An 18,078-nucleotide genomic window follows, 5' to 3' on the forward strand; every position below is an offset into this window, starting at 1 on the left:
GTTTCAGAATCTCATGTTGGCTCGTGTTAGGATCTGAAAGAACTAAAAGAATTAAAGGGAATCCGAGTAAAGGGGATAGTCCCTGGGTTAGCCTGAAAATCTTTCCTCTGATTTTCACTCATAACAGGTAAAAGGACATGCGCATTTTGCGTTTTTTCGAAAATAAAAATAAGACATAAAATTATATAAATTGAACTGAAAACCGGATACAATTTTTGAATATACTGAAAAACCGGATATACGTAAATCATATATAGGGAAAATCCATGTCGGGTAAGGATCCTCAAAATTGAGATTTTGTAAACCGAATATCCGATAGGGTTCAGGCCCTAGGTAATGGGGGCTTAATAAAAAAACAAAACTATACAAGAGATTGGTGATTAATTATTTCAGGTGGTCGATAAATCCCCTCTTTAATTTCCTGTTTATATACACTCCGTAACTACACTAATTCATGTCATGTGATCTTACTGTTTTGGTGAACATGGAAGATGAAGACAAAGAGAAGGTATGCTTTTGTTTCTATTTTAAGGAGGCAAGGATGAATTAAATCGCTTTTCTTATTTATATAGCCTTTTAATTTGATCATTTGTTAATTATTTGTAAAATCTATTGGTAGTAACAATGGCCTCTCATGTTTTGATTCTTTAGGTGTTACATTTCAACTGATTTATTGCTATATTAGCCACTTTCTACAAATTTATTAGAATGTTTACAATTTGAGTCAGCTAAATTGCATAAACAATTACAATTCCTTGTTATCATTTTTCTTCTGCTGTAGAGGGAGTCACAATGAGTGTTTTGATGCTGACGGAATCCGAACCCAAGTCATGGGTACCGCTCCTCATGACATGATCTACTGAACAAGCGGACATCGGCGTGAACTTGTCTCACTGTGAAAATGGCTCTTATAGAAGAGAATTAGACTATTAATTGGTGATTACTTGGTATTTGTTTGTCGGGATTTTGGATCGTAATTGCCTGGAAACAATTAACTGAAATGATTTGCTATAATTTGGAAAGAGTAGATTGGGGGTTTTGGATCATAACTGGGGGTCCTTGTTATTTCTATGCTCGTATGCTAGTAGCTCTTGTAAATATTTATGGCATAGTGTGTCGATTTTTGCTAAGTGTGTACTTCTTTTTCTGCCAATATGGTTGATAACATAGCTGAGCCTTCACATTATCATCATTCCTCCTCTTATTTTAAATTTGGCATAAATAAACCTTCATCCCCTGACAAAGTCACTAGATGGTTCTTTCATTTGAGGTAGCCGATCCTTTTCTCGAATCCTCTGTCAGTGCCTTTATGAATCCATAATGATAGGTCCTTATTTGACCTTGTTGGAGCAACATTATTTGATTCACTAGCCAAGCTACACTTTGCATCCGATTTTGCTCTAATTTTTGGGTTGATAGTTATTGTTCTAATACAAGTTTTTGCACTGCATAAGACTAGACCCAAAAGTCAAATTGAAATTTGTCAGGGTTTGTATGGTGGTATACTGAAAACACTCGAGTGGCTTCTCCAGGAAATGACTAGTGGTATTGCCATCAAACGAGCATACGACATATATTTATCTAAGTCTTGCATTTTTATAAGTTATTTAGCATTTTGTAAATTTTATTCCTGAATTTAGTATTAGGTGGAATAGTTGAGAAGTGGCTGGAGCAAAAGAAGAAAGTCATATTCACTGATGCATCATTCAAGTTGTAAGGAAACAAAAAAATATGATGGAAGATTTTTCTAGAATAGTCACTTTGGTTTCTTTCCGATCAATTGTTTGTTTAGGTAGATGCTGCTAAGATGTTTATTTAAGGCTTTGACTCTAAGTTTTTTTTAAACCTTTTATGTTACCCTTTTCAATTAGACTAATTCATCGTGATTTGCTTTTTTCAGTTGGTACATTTGATCAGAAAGTTGAATTTAAGCCAAGGTTGGACCATACATAGTATAAACAGTTGCCTAAAGTGACATGTCACATGTTGATAGGATCTGTATCGCGCACTGGTGTTTTTGTACAAATGTTTACAGTACAACACACAAGGGGAAAAGTTAGCAATTTATGAGGTAAACTTGTTAGCTTACCTATTTTGATTTCAGCATTATATCATGTTCTATGATGGATTATTCTGCCTCTTGCTGTACACTCTATTGTAGTTCTATCATTCAGCCCTTGCCCAATCAAGATGTATTTCATTAACTTTTAAAATCACAAATGTTGACTCAAGATGGCTTGCACTTTTCCGACTGTTACCATAAAACGAATCATTTTTCAATATATTATCTTCCATTTTGGTAAATATTTTGTAGTTTGTTTCAAAAAATTAATGTTTCATATGAATAAGAACTCGAGGCGCATTAGTGTGCAATTCCATAGTTTTTTTTTCCTTAATTCTTTTATTTTACCCTTCTTTTCTCCCCCTTATCCTTAATTTTCACTTTTAAAAATATGTTAGCCCTCTTTAAAACAAAAAAAAGGGACTATTCTCGCACAAAATTTGATTGTAAAATATGGATGTTCTTTTGAAAATCAGCGCGCCTCGTGTACAAAAGGCGTGCGCATTCGCCTTCCACCTTGCGCCTCAGCCCCTTGGGACCCCATCGCCTCAGTGCGCCTTGCGCCTTCTCAAACTAAGGGCTATGGTTGACAAGATTTTACCTTGAAAGTTCGTTTATGAGAACACTGTCCCTTCTTGTTTTAAGGTGCACCCTTACCTCGCGCCTTGTGCCTCTTAGTAGAGGGCCTTTGTGGCCTCAATGCGCCTTATGCCTTTTTAAACAAACAATCTTGCCCAAGGTATATCACAATGTTCATACATTTAACTTGGTCACATCACATAAAGGACACCCCTTAATGATTTAGTCAAATGTATCCATGGTTTAAAATCGCGGTATCAATCACGGTAAATGTGTCACGGAATCGTCTTTGACTTGGCTATTGGCCTTTTGTGCTTCAGTATGGGAGTGGGCTCAAATGTTAGCAACATAAAGAGATTTTCCAAATGACAAATTGCATTGAGAACTGCATTTATAAGACAGAAGCACAGTTGCTTAAGTGAGCAATTTTGCTTTAATCCATCATATCAAGTTAATATTAATAAATCTATTTAGAATAATTAATTGAACCAATATTGTACGATTTTTTGGTGCTTCCTTACAAATTTTGGCTAGTGCAAGTTATACCTCGCCCGTCTCAGCTTCTTTGTGGGCTCTTTGTGGCCTGGGCTGAGTTTGCCAATACACGCTATAATTCGGTTTTCTTGGCTGATTTTGTCCTTATTTTTATTTTAACTGATACATCTCGAGATATCTCGTATTGGATCAAAAAATATGAGACGTATCAGATGAGATTTTAAACCATGGATGTATCATAATACCTTTCCTTATTCAGAAATGATTTAGACATTCTTAGAATGGAATCCCGACTTCTATAATCGCTGTGAAAGAAAACGTGTTTTTCATTCTTCATATGATAAATGGTATTTCTAATTGATTTCAAGTAATTCCTCCCAATCCTCGCCCGCCGCCAACCCCCCCTTCCCAACCTAACAAAAAAAAAGGAGTAAACAAATTCGCCTCTAGTAAAGCCTATCTCTATTCTTAGTTCAAGCGTCCTTCTCAATAAGAATCACGCCAGTGAACGTTATCTAAGGTAAAAGCTTGTATCAAGTGATGTCTTGTGTAGTCTCTTTACTAGTATACTATTTTACAGCATGTGTGCATAAATGACCAAAAAAAATAATTATTAAGAGGATGTCATCAGTGAAGTGAATTGATGAAATTCGACACCCTTGACATCTGAACTTCTCTGTGTTATATAATTTATATAATTTAGCCATCAGAAGACAAATTTACTAAACATAAATCTGTTGTCTTCTGAAGTTAATCTGAATAGTAATTCTTTGCAGCGACAAAGCGAAGACGAGGTGATCTGCCATCCCTTTAGAATTTGATATCTAAATTTGACAAAATGACGCACTTCTTGTTTAGATATGCCACTCCTTTTTGTCACGGAATGACATGGTTTGCTACTAACTGAACTAAATCGATCATAATTTGAAAAGCTTAACTGTGTTTATCTTTTCTACGATTCTATCACGAATGACCTATCAATGTGTTTTTTTTGTAAAGTGCCTTGTAGGATTTATTTTGGTTGTTATTGTACCCGTCCCCTCTCCTTATAAGTATCATCTAGAAAATGGAATTTACTGATGGTGCCAGGCCTTGGCGTGACTTATTAGTGTATGGATGTGCTTGTTGACAGGCATGTCTCAGATTGTAATGCTCATATATCATATTAATTCAGGAGTGGTGCTTTGGCTGTTTTGTTAGATTATCTGTAGAAGTGTATCTGACGCCTTTATGTTTCAAAATTTCAAATATGGTAATATTATAATTATAAAACACTGGATTCTGAACTTGTCTTGACTATGTGATTGTTCATTGGGTAGAAACTAATTGCAATAAAACTGTCATTAATATGTATCTTGGCATATTCTGACTGTCAGGTTTTCTAAAGATTTCCACCAATTATGTCTTGTAGGATGTTATCTCATGTGGTGCAACACTTCACTTAATTACACAATTCACATTATCAATGTTCATTTCACATTATAATTGCTTGTATATGACTTGATTAGACCAAACTATGAAACTTGCAGCTTTTGTCACTTATTTTGTCATTTCTTTTGTATATTAAGCTGATGATTCCAAATTGCCTCTAAGGTTTCTATGCTTCTGTTATTAGTATTGCTGTCCTTGCCATCTTTTTTCTTCTGAAGTGTGTTGCTTGAGGAACTTCTCACCAATTTTGCGAAAAGATGGATAGCTCTTCATCCTCTAGCACAACATTTGAGGTAAGGGAAATCATAATGTTTTCCTTTTCAGTCTTATATGATATCTCTAATTTCCTTATGTTGTGTTGGTTTTATCACAAACAAACTGCTCAATAGATTACATTGTAATTGGTGGCTTCAGACCCTCAATTGTTTAATATATTTAGAGTTTTTTTGTCAAAAACTACCTTATATTTAGGATATTTGTAAAAAGACTACCTTAGATTATTTTTTTTGTTTTCAACTACCTTTGTTTTCTTTATTTTTGTTCAATTACTACCTATGCTGAAAATATGAAGAGATTTGGCCAGTTTAACGACATTAGCGTATCCCACATGACTATGTTAACATCAGACAACAATTATCAATTATCAACTGCGAACAACTTGCAATTTCAATTTAACTTCAGACATGCAAAACTTATGTTTATATACTCCAACAATAACTACAAACATTCACTAAAGTAAAATGTAAGTACATCTTGACTTCCTCGAAATCGGGCTTACGTAAGACAAAATCAATAAAAGAGTCTTATGAGATAGATTAATGCAGGAAAATTGACCAAATATGGCTATACTCTATCATAGGTAGTTATTGAACAAAAATAAAGAAAACAAAGGTACTTAAAAACAAAAAAAATAATGTAAGGTAGTCTTTTTACAAATACCCCTAAATATAAGGTAATTTTTGACAAAAAACCCATATATTTATTAGCTTCAATTTTAATCAAATCGGAATAGCTATGTTAATGGACTTTAAATTTCTTATAATTTTATAATCCCCACTAAACTAAAAGAATAAGAAATTCTCAATGTTTTCCCGCCCAATTGATTGACATAGTGGTGGGCCATGCTAAAATTATAATAGTTGCTATTGATTGACTAACAAAAGAAAGTGAGACCCATATTATTCTACACAAGTTTATTCAACTCAATTGATACAATCTTCTACACTACATTCTTAACTGAGTACAAAATAAAGTGGTCCGATTGATTGACTAATAAAAGAAAGTTAATATATGTTTCCGTTTAGATGTGTCGTATTATTTTTGTATATGTTTACGTTATAAAGCTAATATATGCAATTTACTTACATTTCGTCCGTTTAGATGTATCGTATTATTTTTATATATGTTTCCGTTATAAAGTTAATATGCGATTTACTTACATTTCGTTTTTAACTCAATGCTCATATCCCTTATAAGTAGTGACCCTATATTAGATTATGTTTTTCCATAATAGTCGCTTTTCATTATTTTTAATAATAAAAAAAGGTTCGCACAAAAAACCTGATATCTAAAAGTCCTTTAAATAATACACTTTTCTTGAAAATATCACTAACATTATAATCAGTACATTACAACTTATTATAAGTACAACTCATTTATATAAATATCTTAAATTCATACTATGTAAGCCAAGCTCACAAATGCCGCGCTTTAGCTCTCAAATGCCGTGCTTTAGCACGGGATCTCAACTAGTAAGCCATTAAGTTGCTAAAACTTTATCACTATCCCCTATTCCCCTCCTCCCGAATAAAAAATAAATAAACAAAATGCGAATAAACATAAGAGATTTATGTCAAATTATTTGGACTAGGCCTTACATTTAGGTCAAAGCCTTATCCGGGGACAGAACAGTGTATGTACTTCAATGTTTACTTTTAATGTCTATAGTAAATAAACTACTGAATTTGGACTAGGCCTTATTTTGTTGTTGCATTGCTGGTTTCAGTTCATCAACTTTATTTTATATATCCCATCTATTTGAATGTCCTCGTAAAATCTCACCTCATTGGATTAATCAACTAATGCACTCTTTAACTGTTGCTCCCTCTATTTCTCAAATTGTCAGCAACAAATAGTCATTGTTTTGAGGCATTCAGTTAGTAAATAGACTACTGCATTCAGTTAGTAAACCGGACTTCCCAGGTCTTTCATTTTAGAGGTTTCATAACATGATAGGTGCTTTTTTTCTTAGTCTTATTTCTGTAGTGGCCAAGACTAGTCATAATTTAATTCAAACTCACAACAAAAATGCCACATTGTGGCTTTATTAATGAAAGAAAGTTCTCAATTAAACGTTTGTCACATGAAAAAAAAAACTGCCATGATTCTTGATATATAAAGGGATATCAGACCGAAGAACTAGTCCACACACATGTTCATAACTTGAAGAAAGCTGTATCTCAAATGTTTGTTCAAGATCAACCAATCATCAATGTATATAATGGAAAAAGGTTTTTTGTGAGGCACGTAATAGTCTCCAACTTTATAGAACACTTATTATTTTAAGGTGAATTTAATTACTTTCAACTTTTCTATTAGAAATTTAGAATTATAAAACTTAAAAATAATAATTAATTATTTTCAACTTTTATATTAGAATTAGGAAAATTATTTCATAATATTTGTAAACTTATTATTCTTAGATAAATTTTTTGGATCTACATCTCTTTGACAAAAGGGAGAAAAAGATAAATTTTTGGATCTACATCTCTTTGACAAAAGGGAGAAAAAGATAAATTTTTGGGAATCTTAATTCGTTTGTGGACTTTAAATGTGCTACTCTGTATGTTTTTAGCTGGTGATGTTATTCTTTATTTGCTCTTGATAGTTGACAAGAGTTGCGAGACATTTATAGACATTCGATGCATTGTCTTGGGACTGAAGTTATCAAGTTATTGTTGTGTGGATAATTGCCAACATGCACAAATTTTATAGCTCTCGGAACTTAGAAGTCCGATGTCTTGGAGGTTCTTCAACTCTAAAATTCATGTGTCGTGTTTATTTCAGAATCACATGAGCTGATTACATTTGTTGCTAATCCTCCCAACTTCAGAAGAGCTTGTAGCAAGACCCAACCAATTGCTGAGTAGTTGTGTGGAGTAATTTACATCCTTCAGGCCAACTTTAAATACTTCCAGCATTTGAAAGAGTTGGAAGGAAAACACCATTGTTCTAGTCTCCCTCCCCTCCAATCTTCTCTCTTTCCCTTCCCTCTTACCATGTGTCCAAAAAACTCTTTAATCTACACCATAAGAATGCGTTGAAATATTAGCCATCTTCTCCATTTTTAAGTTGATTTTTCGGGTTAGTCAAAAAATAGAATCAAAATGATTAGTCTGTATGTTCAATTTTTCGGAACATTAATTTGATGTTAATGAGTCACCTTGTACTTTATCATGTAAAAATGAAAAGAGCTGAAAGGTAAGAATTATATGCCTGCGAAAATCCTATATATCCTCCCAGAGAAACTATCCTGAAAGTTGAAATAGTAGCATTTAAAGTTGGTGGACGTACAAAAAGCCTGCATACTCCTCAAGAGAAGACGAGTGAGTGTAAAAGGGTGATGGCCACAAGGGCCATAACATCAGTGTTTTAACTGGAGCACGTGAATCTCTCGTGTTAGCACGTCTGATCCAACTTGGCCTTGCTACCGGGATCATACCTTTGATGACGTTGTCCACCTTATTAGAAGCTGAGAAAAGAACATATGGGTGGCTTGGAATGATCATTACGTTGGGAATCGTTGGGAATCATTGGGATCATTAATTGTATATCCTATATGAGCTGAGCAACTTTGAAGTTCATTCGGATGTTTTAAATGTGACTATGTGAAGACGCTGTTCATTATGTGTCATCTCCTCCGTCATTCATCATATGTCGGAGACCCCATGTTTGTGTTGAACCATGGTGCATCGTTTGCAGTTCGACTGCCCAATCTTCAAACTGAACTGTCTGTACTAGAAGTGAGCTTGCTTGCTAATTAGCCAAATAAGTCCCATAGTAGTGTATATTCGGACCAAGTAGCGTTCTACTAACTCCCAAATGTACCTCAAACTGAAGGAGCCATGTAGCAATGGTGTTGACCTAGGACTTCATTCTATTTCCGTAGTTCCATACTTTGATGGTCATTCTTTGGAGTTCTGCATTATTGGTGGTAATGATGGAACATTACTGTTACTAAGCAAATTAGTTTATCATGCCGTTTCTGTGTTTTGATGAGTCTGTAAGCAGTAAAGCTTATTTCCTTCTCCATCCATCTTAAAGTAGTGTATTTCCTTGTTTTTGTATATTTGCAGGGTAATGCCAAAATTATATTGAAACTGAGTCAGGCTCCAGAGAAATATCATGAAGTACAGTCTGATCACAGTTCCCAGGTAATGCATCTTTAACCTCTAGTAGTCTAGTTTCAAAATTTGCATTTTAATCAACGATTTAGATTCAATAAGTTTTGTTCATCATGGTATGTACTTACTAGAGCTTCATTCGAATAATAACCCTTAACATTTAGCAAGAATGCATTTGAGTGGCCTACATACGTTATAGTGCTCTGCATCGTAATCTAATATTTGATTGATTGTTAATTCTGCTTCTGTTAAAAAATTGTAGAGTGAAGATAGGAAGCTAGAACCAGAGTGGCTTGAAAAGTTTTTTAAAAGAACATTTTTTGAGCCTTGTTCTGTGCATCCCATTCGCCGAAATGAATTAAACAAGTACTGTATAGACTGTGATGCATCTTTGTGCCAGTACTGCGTGGCACTAGCTCCTCATGAGGACCATAGGCTTTTGAAGATCTATCGACATGTTTACAAGGATGTGGTTCCGCTTGATGAGATTGAGCAGCATATTGATTGTTCACAAATTCAGGTGCACATCTACACTCATAATTATTAGACTGAAGAACCTTTTCTGATTTAATTTACTACTGTTTGAAAGCTTCTCTTGAGATACCTAAAAAGTGTTCTATTTGTCATTTTAAAGTTGGAAGTTGCATTATTAAACCCTTCTATCTTGAATCGTAATACAATGGCACCACAACAATATTATCCTAGGCTTCAATGGCCCCTGCTTGTGGCGAAGTAAGGGGGTCAGATATGGCCAGCCTTACCCCGCGTTGAACACATAAAGGTTGGTTCCGAATGAACCATACTGAAAATTGCTCTGTAAAATGCCGACACTCGAGACTTCACACAATATAATGTCATTAGTAGGATAAACCATTCATATGTGAAGAGTTGATGAAGGGGCCATACGCCCATACTTAATGTTTGATATACTGAGAGACACAGTCTGTTCGGAGACTGTTAGGGTAGTATAGTACGAGAAACAACTATATTTGCTTTGAAGGAGCTATACTTAATGTTGACATGTGAAGAGTTTGTAGATTTTAATCTTTCTAAACAGTTCTTCTTTGACTTTGGCAACCGTTGCCACAGCCATACAGGTGCAACAAGCAGCTAGTTATTGCGTTGACGCCACTGCCACACTCAGGTTCAAAAACGAGTGATGATGAAGCAACATGTCAAATATGCAAAAGAAAGTTGATAGAGTTCAATATATATAACTACTGCTCCATATCTTGCAAGGTAATATCTTGGGTTATATAAGCTTGGTTAAGTGAAAACAAGATCTCTGAATTTGAGTCCTGTACAGTGAACTGCGCACAACTGCACAAGCAATTTAAGATCTGACTAGTCTCTTTAACATTGCTATAAATTCTGAAAAAATTCAATGGAGCCGAAGACTCACATTTCTTTGACTTCGGATTATGATGGAATGAACTACAACAACCAAGTGTCACTTCTTGTATATAACTAGGAGTTGCTCAAGTCTATATTTCTGCCAAATTTTCTTTATGGATCAACCGGAACTACTTTTTGAGGTTTTAAGTTTTAACACAGCAACAAAGCTAGTACATAATTCCGACCTATGTTACTCGGAGCGTATCACACATGGATTTGTGTCCAAATGTTAGGGACTCGACTATTTTATGATAATCCCCATGTTCATGTGTCGTATGTACCCTTTCTTTAGCATCTACCCTATTATTTTACAAACTTATCCTACTTTTGTTTGTGTAAGACAGTTCATAACTTCATATGCAAAAACACGTTATTTGACTAAAATACTATTTTTAGAACATTTTTTTTATAACTACCATAATTTATGGTGAGGGTATTTGTGTCTTTAGTGGATGGTTTTACAATGGGTTGGTGCAAAACCGTTTTAACAGCAACTTTATGTTGGGAGTAAGGCTCTATTGGTGTTATTGATGCTGTTCTTCAACAATGTACGTAGTATCTTTCTCCTCATAACTTCTTGTTTGGAAGGCTATCACAGCGATGCTTCCTGTTAACCGATGCAAACTCAACTCAGGACTAATTCGTTGTTGCTGAGGTTAAATTTGTATACTTATAGTATAAAGACAGGGTGGCTAAACTACGTTAATTTGCATTTTAGGTGGAAGCATTCGCAAAGAAGAATGATACCAATTGTCCTCCTTTTCTGTCACCCAATCTACTGCTGCAAAAGGGAAAGCAACACCTAGAAACAAAAAATGCAACGGTGCATCAACCGGTGCTAAAGGCAAATCAAGAATCAGAACTGAAGTCAGTAATGGTTGATCAATGGGTGCAAAAAGTAGAAATAGAACCGGAGAAGGCGAGCCTCGGTCATGTGGGGCATAAGGCAAAGCAAGAGCTGAATTCGAAGATGACAGAGATTGAGCCAATGGTACCAAAGACAAATTTTAGGACTCGAAAGAGGAAGGGGATTCCGCGTCGTTCGCCTTTTTACTAAAAGCTATTGATGACGTGTTCACTTTTGCCCAACTTCGAAAATTGTTTCCTCCTTTTTATTTGACCCAGTTTGGTCTGGGTAATACCTGATAGAGCTGAACTTGATTTTGATTGAAGCATATTGTTTGTTGAATCTTAATCTTCGTAATATTGACATTTGAGAAATCTCGAGATCCATAGAGATAGATCTGGACACTCATATTTGTACCCTCTGAATGCAGAGAAAGATCATCAGAATACATGTTTTGTTAGATGTGGTTGTGGATTTGATTGGCAATACTTGGAGCGGTTCTTCCGGTACTTAGGAAAATGAAGTCTCTTTTAAAATCCGGCGTTGCCTCAGCTTTCGTTAACAATCTAAAACTCAAGTTTAGATGTTTTAAGGGTCAAGACATGTCATTATTGTAAAGCGTAAAATCAATTCACAAATTGTTAATAAACAAATAACTATACCTATCAAATCCGTAGTAATTCATGAGGGGCACCATAGGAACGCAACGACCGTGTTCACAATCAAGCCAATAAGCCAATAATATACGGGTCCTGCTATACGTCGTCGACAATTTACTAATTATCGTCGACAATTAATGTAAATTTCCTAGTTTGTCCTCCATAACATAACTCCATTTCCGTCTCACTAAAATGCAATTTCCGTCTCACTAAAACACAAGTCAATTTCCGTCTAACTAAAATCTTTCAAACAAAAAAAAAGACGGTTTTTCAAAAAAAAAAAAAAAAAAAGTGGGATTTGTAATTAACATGAACGAGAACTTAGCGATTATCGATTACCGCACCAAAAATTAATCTAAGTCAGAAAATATTTTTTTTTTCAAAAAAAAAAAAAAAAAAAACCGGACGAAAAACATTTTCGTCCGGACAAAGAAAATTTTCGTCCAGACCATGATCCAGACAAAAGTATTTTTCGTCCAGACACAGGTCCAGACGGAAAATATTTTCGTCCAGACCCAGGTCCAGACGAAAAATATTTTCGTCCGGAATTTTTTTTTTTTTTTTTTAATTTTTTTTTTTTTAAAAATTTATTATTTTTTTTTTTCCGGACGAAAATATTTTTAAATGCGGGACTGGTCCGGACGAAAATATTTTCCGTCGGACTTGGGTGCGGGACGAAAAATATTTTTGTCGGACCATGGTCCTGGACGAAAAATTTCTTTGTCCGGACTTGTCCTGGACGAAAAATTTCTTCATCCAGGCCCTTTTTCAACAATTTTTTTTTTTTAAAAATTATTAATTTCCGTCTTAAATTAGTTTTGGGTGCGTGGATCGATAATCGCTAATTAAAATAAGTTTCAATAAATTAAAAAATTAAAATAAACGAACTATCCCCGAACGGGGTTTATTAGTAATTATTAATTATTTTTTTACGAAAACAAAACAAGACGGAAAAAATATAAGGGGGAGTGTGAGGGAGGGGTAGTTTTGGAAGTTCATTAAAATTGTCGACGATAATTAGTAAATTGTCGACGACCTTTAGCAGGCAAGTAATATACCTGCAAGTCTGCAACTATACCTATCAAATCCCGACCCGTTTTTTCCGGGATCAAATATTTACGTAGTCTTTAATTCCAGTGTAGATTGTAGAATGCACAAGAGGAAACAAACACGACACATACATAATTAAACATTGTGAATACCATAATAACATAAAGTAGAAGACTACAAGCTACATACTGCCTTTATAACTAGCGAGCCAAAGATTCACTTTCAAAATCGGAGCTATCTCTGGTGCTCGAGTAATTAGGAATTGTTAGGGCGGTAATAGGACTAGAACTCACCACACTAGGTGGATTCGAGAAACCATAAAGGGACACATACACACCATCTGGCCGAGTATCCGGGAGTTCAATTGGTGGTTCATCTGGATTCATCACAACTTGTACCACCTTTCTCATATTAGGTCTCATATTCGCGTCCAAATGCAAACACGCAAGCGAGACTGACAATAATTTAGTTGCTTGATCCTTATCGAATTCTCCTTTTAAGTTTGGATCCACACACTCTATCAGTAAACCCTTGAGATACATATCCCAAACATAGTCCACCAAGCAACTTTCCCCTAGGAGGTTATTGAACCTTTTCCCACATACAACTTCCAGAACCACGACTCCAAAACTATAGACATCTGACTCAGTTGTCGCCTTGCCAGTGTAGCTAACTTCGGGGGCCATGTACCCAAGAGTTCCAGCCACCATTGTGGTAACCCCTGCTGCATTCCTAAGCAATCGAGCAAGCCCAAAGTCACCTAGGTGAGCATTAAACTCCAAGTCTAACATGACATTGCTAGGCTTGACATCTCTATGTACTACAGCATCACCACATTCTTCATGAAGGTACAACAAGGCCGAGGCTAAACCGGTCAGTATTTTGTTCCTCGTCTTCCAATCTAGGAATCTTCGGCCAGTGAGGAATTCTTGAAGGCTACCGTTGGACATGAAGTCGTATACTAGGAGGAGATGTTCATTCTCATGACACCAACCTTGGAGTATCAATATGTTCTTGTGCCTTAGCCGTCCTATTGTATTTATTTCCGCCAGGTATTCCCTCTCACCTTGTGTACGAAGAAAGCAAAATCATTTTTCGATTAGTTAATGAAATTAAGAAAATAAAGGAAATATTTAACTCCTGCTGTATCATGTAAGTTAATAGAGAAAAGATAAAACAAAAATGATTGAAGTGGATACCTTGTTGAGAGTTGGATGAAATTTTCTTGACAGCAATGGCTTTGGAAGAATCCGGAATATGGCCTTTATAAACACTCCCAAACCCACCACTCCCCAACAAATTATCCTTGCTAAAATTCTTAGTAGCTTTAGCAAGCTGCTTGTAAGTAAATTTCTTAGGTGCTGTAATAGCCGACCGCCTTTCAATGTCATCCATTCTCCTAATCCTCTCCCTCTTCTTAATCAATCTCCTTCGAACAAACGGAAGTGCACATAATGCAATGAGAATTAAGGCCCCTAAGATTGGAAGAACACTTTCCAAAATGATTTTTTTCTTCTTGTTATCCTTAACAGTTGAGTAAGGCAAGGGGATTGAAGTAAAAACCCAGTTAAAAATTTGATGGGTCTCGGTTAAAGTTCCAGTTGAAGCTGTAAAACCGATGAATGCCGAACTTGGGACAGTCTTAGAGAGCTTAATTGTCCTGTTTAGGAAACTAATTAAGGGTTGGCCTGCATAACCAACATATATTTGAAGGTTTTTGGACCAACCATCATATGTTATTTTAACTTTGATCTCTTTACCACTCTTGAGATAAATGTTGGATGAATTCAGTGATCTTGCTACAAGAGATGTCATTACACTCGTTGTATCAATTCCTATGTGGTTGCCATCGGGATCCCATTCGTTCTTGAATGTGTCAAACTCAATCGCGAGCTGTTTTACTTCACTTTTACCTACATGGATGAAAATTCCTTAAAATGCCTAACAGCGCACGTTAAGAGTCTAAATAAAGAAAAAATCCAACAAATATATCATGAGAAACGTAAGTATAAACTAATTTATTCCATATTTAGTGAAAGCGTAACAAGGAATAAGGACATTAAGTAATCGACTACTACATATATAATCTAAAGAGACTTGACCTAGTTTCGGTCTTGCGGACTTTTTAACCAGTACTCCTAACTTTAATCTCTTGCGTCAATAAATATAATTCACGCATTATGTTATGTACATGATAATACTATTTTATATAAAAGAAGTTGTATGTTTTTCAAGGAAACTTAACACAAAGGAGTAGTCGTTAATTAGTCAACGACTAGGTAGCATTCCAACTAATTTTACCTACTACATGTCTAATGTCTTGCATGTAAATCATTTGTATTTGGTTCCTCATTATCTCACCATGCATCATGCCACCATTACTCTATTACCACTAGTGTTTAATCTTAATTATAAACGGAAAACAAACCCAACTACCTTATAACTTTAATTTAAGCCACCAACATTCTTATAAAAAATTATACAAAACGGTCTTAGAAGTCAGATCAACTTATTCGTCATCGTATCATTAAATGAGAGATACATACATATAATTATTGCTTCTATCCCCTCATTTGTTAACCTTTGATTGTTTTGATCTCATTTACTTAATCTCCTAAAAGACTCGTCGATTCCATGTTCATTGGGCACTTTTATGTACATTGGACTTGGTTAAGATTAAAACACGCAAATTTCCGCAGTATGCAATAATTTCACGCAAACTGTGTACTTAATACTTATAAAATATTTCACCAATTTCGTTTTACATACAAGAATGTTGCACGTTTATTGCCATAAATCTGAACACAAATCTCAAGCTAAATAATTTGAACTTTACAATAACTTTAGTCTTTTGTTTAACCCTAGGTCTACTAAGAAACGGTCGCTCATTAAATTATTGAAAAACCGATTATAATTAAAAATAAATAGTACAAAAATAATAAAATAACTGCTCATTATAGATAATGGTTTACTAATAAAATTATAAAAGTTATCGCAATTTACGATAAAAGAATGTTATAGGAAATAGGAAGTATAAGAATACACAAATACGGAAAAATGATCTTTCAACAACTTAGTGTGAAATCGTCTCACGTAAGTTTAATTGTTATCTTATAAAAAGATAATTATAGTGTCAATATACTTAATGAGTGAGTACGTTGGTTTGTTAAACGTAACTTTCAAAATGTTTGCAATAATTAGACGTATAAGTGGCCCCTCCAATAAATCGCCACGAGCTTAACATTCAAAAAAATCATGTCCACTAATTTTAGTGGCTATTATTTTCGACCATCCCAAAATTGGACGTATAATAATAATTACTATTCGTAATGTAGGAAGTATCCCAATTCTAGTTGATATTTTTTGTTGCAACATTCAATTTAGTTACTCGTAGTCCGAATTTATTTCCACTACCGAGTCTACGACTACATAGAGGTGATAAAAATTTGACCCCTAATAGTTCCTCTTTTCTAAAGACCAGAACACACATTTTGACATGAATTACAAATTCAATTGCATATATACGGAGTGTTTCATTAAGGCGTGTTTACTCTAAAATCTATAATTATTATTGTGGAACAATAGACAAATGATATTGTACTTCCTCTATTTCGTCATTTGTTTATCTACGCATTCAGTATAAAGACCAAGGAGAAGGAGATGATCATTTATGGGGGGTTTGTTGAGTAACAAGTGTATAATAGATTGTGTCGATGATCAAATTACCTTTAAAAATATTTCCAATATACAAAGATAAATATGAGAAACGTATAAATAAAATAAATAAATAAATGAGCGGGCAAGAGGGAGTAGTAATAAACACATACCTGCAAGTTTGGAATCTTGGAGACCAAGGTAAGAACCAAAGCTAGAATGAGGAGAAGGCTGGTTATTTGAAGCAATAACAAAAGTCATACCATCACCAGTGAAGAGTTGGTTAAGACGTGGAAAAATCTTAAAGGAGAAGCTTGTACAAAAAGAAGTAGGCCATATTTGTACACTATTATGGTACAAAACCCTTGCTATTCCATTAAAATCATCTGTAGACGTGTTATTACTTGACACTGTTGTTAAATTCAAGTACCCTTCTCCAGGATTTACTGCCCCCATGCATAAAAGTCGATCTCCATTTTTGCAATTTGACGGGTTAAATTTCGGAAAGTTGAAAATAACTTTCCCATTATCACAACTTGAAAAAGAAGGAGATGATGATGATGATGATGAATTGACTACATAGATTTTAGTATGTATGAGGAGGAGTGAAAATAGTAAAGTTATTAGTGTGGAGTTTGGCATGATTTGTTCTTGGGTTTCTTGAAAAATAAGGAATAGTGGATGTTATAATGAGGGGATTGGTGAAAGGGAGAGGGATTTGGGACAAATGGACAAGACTCTCAAAGTCCTAGCCTACATAGGCTTGATTATTTTAATAAATGTACTAGGAAACAAGTTGAAAGAAGTTGATAGAAGTAGATGTATTCTATGGTACAATTCTATGGTACAAGGGTCTCTCTCGCGTATTTTGGTAAAATATGTGATTACTTTGAAAAAACTGTTTATATTTTTTTTTTGAATTAAACCCGAAGGTTTAAGAAATAATATTAACAAAATCAGCACAAACTACATCAGCGATTTCCAACGGAACGGACTCCAACCATCTTATTCCATAGCCAACTATCAGAGAAATGACTCGGCGACCCATCCAGATCCCCATCTTGCTTAACCATAAGCCTGTACGCCGAACGGATTGAATAATTCCCATCTCGCTCCCCACCCCAATACCACACATCTGGAACCAACTGCTCACATATCCTCATTTTAATGATACGATCACCCTCGAAAGGAAGAAACAACACCCCAATCAACTTCGTATTCCATCCCCTCCTCCCCTCCTCCATAAGGCCCGCAACCCAAGATCCCCCTCCCCCCGCGGCGAAATGGTCTTCCCCGTATGTGTGCCAGCCACCCATGGATCCCGCCATACCATAGTGGACATCCCATCCCCCACCCTTCGCCGCAGCCTGTAGATACCTCATTTCTGCACCTCCCGCAAGCCACCCGGTGATGATTCGGCCGCATGTTTGGTACGCGGAACGATTTGTGACAGTTCGTAAGTTTATCGTCAAGTGATCGCTCAAATACTTGTGTCTACCTCTT

At 35.3% G+C, this 18,078-nt stretch overlaps 2 protein-coding genes across 4 annotated transcripts; one reads left to right on the forward strand and one right to left on the reverse strand.

Annotated features, from left to right (window-relative positions):
- Positions 1-314: 314 nt before the first annotated feature.
- Positions 315-11,700, forward strand: LOC141600265 (uncharacterized). Of its 3 annotated transcripts, XM_074420458.1 has the most exons (9): positions 318-508; positions 782-936; positions 1,641-1,792; positions 1,901-2,071; positions 4,752-4,860; positions 8,923-9,000; positions 9,233-9,490; positions 10,060-10,209; positions 11,084-11,700. In XM_074420458.1, exons 5-9 carry the CDS (start codon positions 4,825-4,827, stop codon positions 11,420-11,422), a joined length of 861 nt encoding a protein of 286 aa, XP_074276559.1. In that variant the 5' UTR covers positions 318-508; positions 782-936; positions 1,641-1,792; positions 1,901-2,071; positions 4,752-4,824; the 3' UTR covers positions 11,423-11,700. The 3 variants fall into 3 exon arrangements, with proteins under 3 accessions (XP_074276558.1, XP_074276559.1, XP_074276560.1); XM_074420459.1 differs by having other exon boundaries at positions 782-1,713; XM_074420457.1 differs by lacking the exons at positions 782-936; positions 1,641-1,792 and having other exon boundaries at positions 315-508.
- A 1,267-nt stretch (positions 11,701-12,967) lies between these two features.
- Positions 12,968-17,324, reverse strand: LOC141600264 (L-type lectin-domain containing receptor kinase IX.1-like). The gene is made up of 3 exons (XM_074420456.1): positions 16,749-17,324; positions 14,121-14,834; positions 12,968-13,987 (listed from the first exon to the last, which is right to left on the reverse strand). Exons 1-3 carry the CDS (start codon positions 17,215-17,217, stop codon positions 13,122-13,124), a joined length of 2,049 nt encoding a protein of 682 aa, XP_074276557.1. The 5' UTR covers positions 17,218-17,324; the 3' UTR covers positions 12,968-13,121.
- Between the last annotated feature and the right edge of the window lie 754 nt (positions 17,325-18,078).

This window comes from Silene latifolia, chromosome 9, assembly GCF_048544455.1.
Source record: "Silene latifolia isolate original U9 population chromosome 9, ASM4854445v1, whole genome shotgun sequence".
Lineage (NCBI taxonomy): Eukaryota > Viridiplantae > Streptophyta > Magnoliopsida > Caryophyllales > Caryophyllaceae > Silene > Silene latifolia.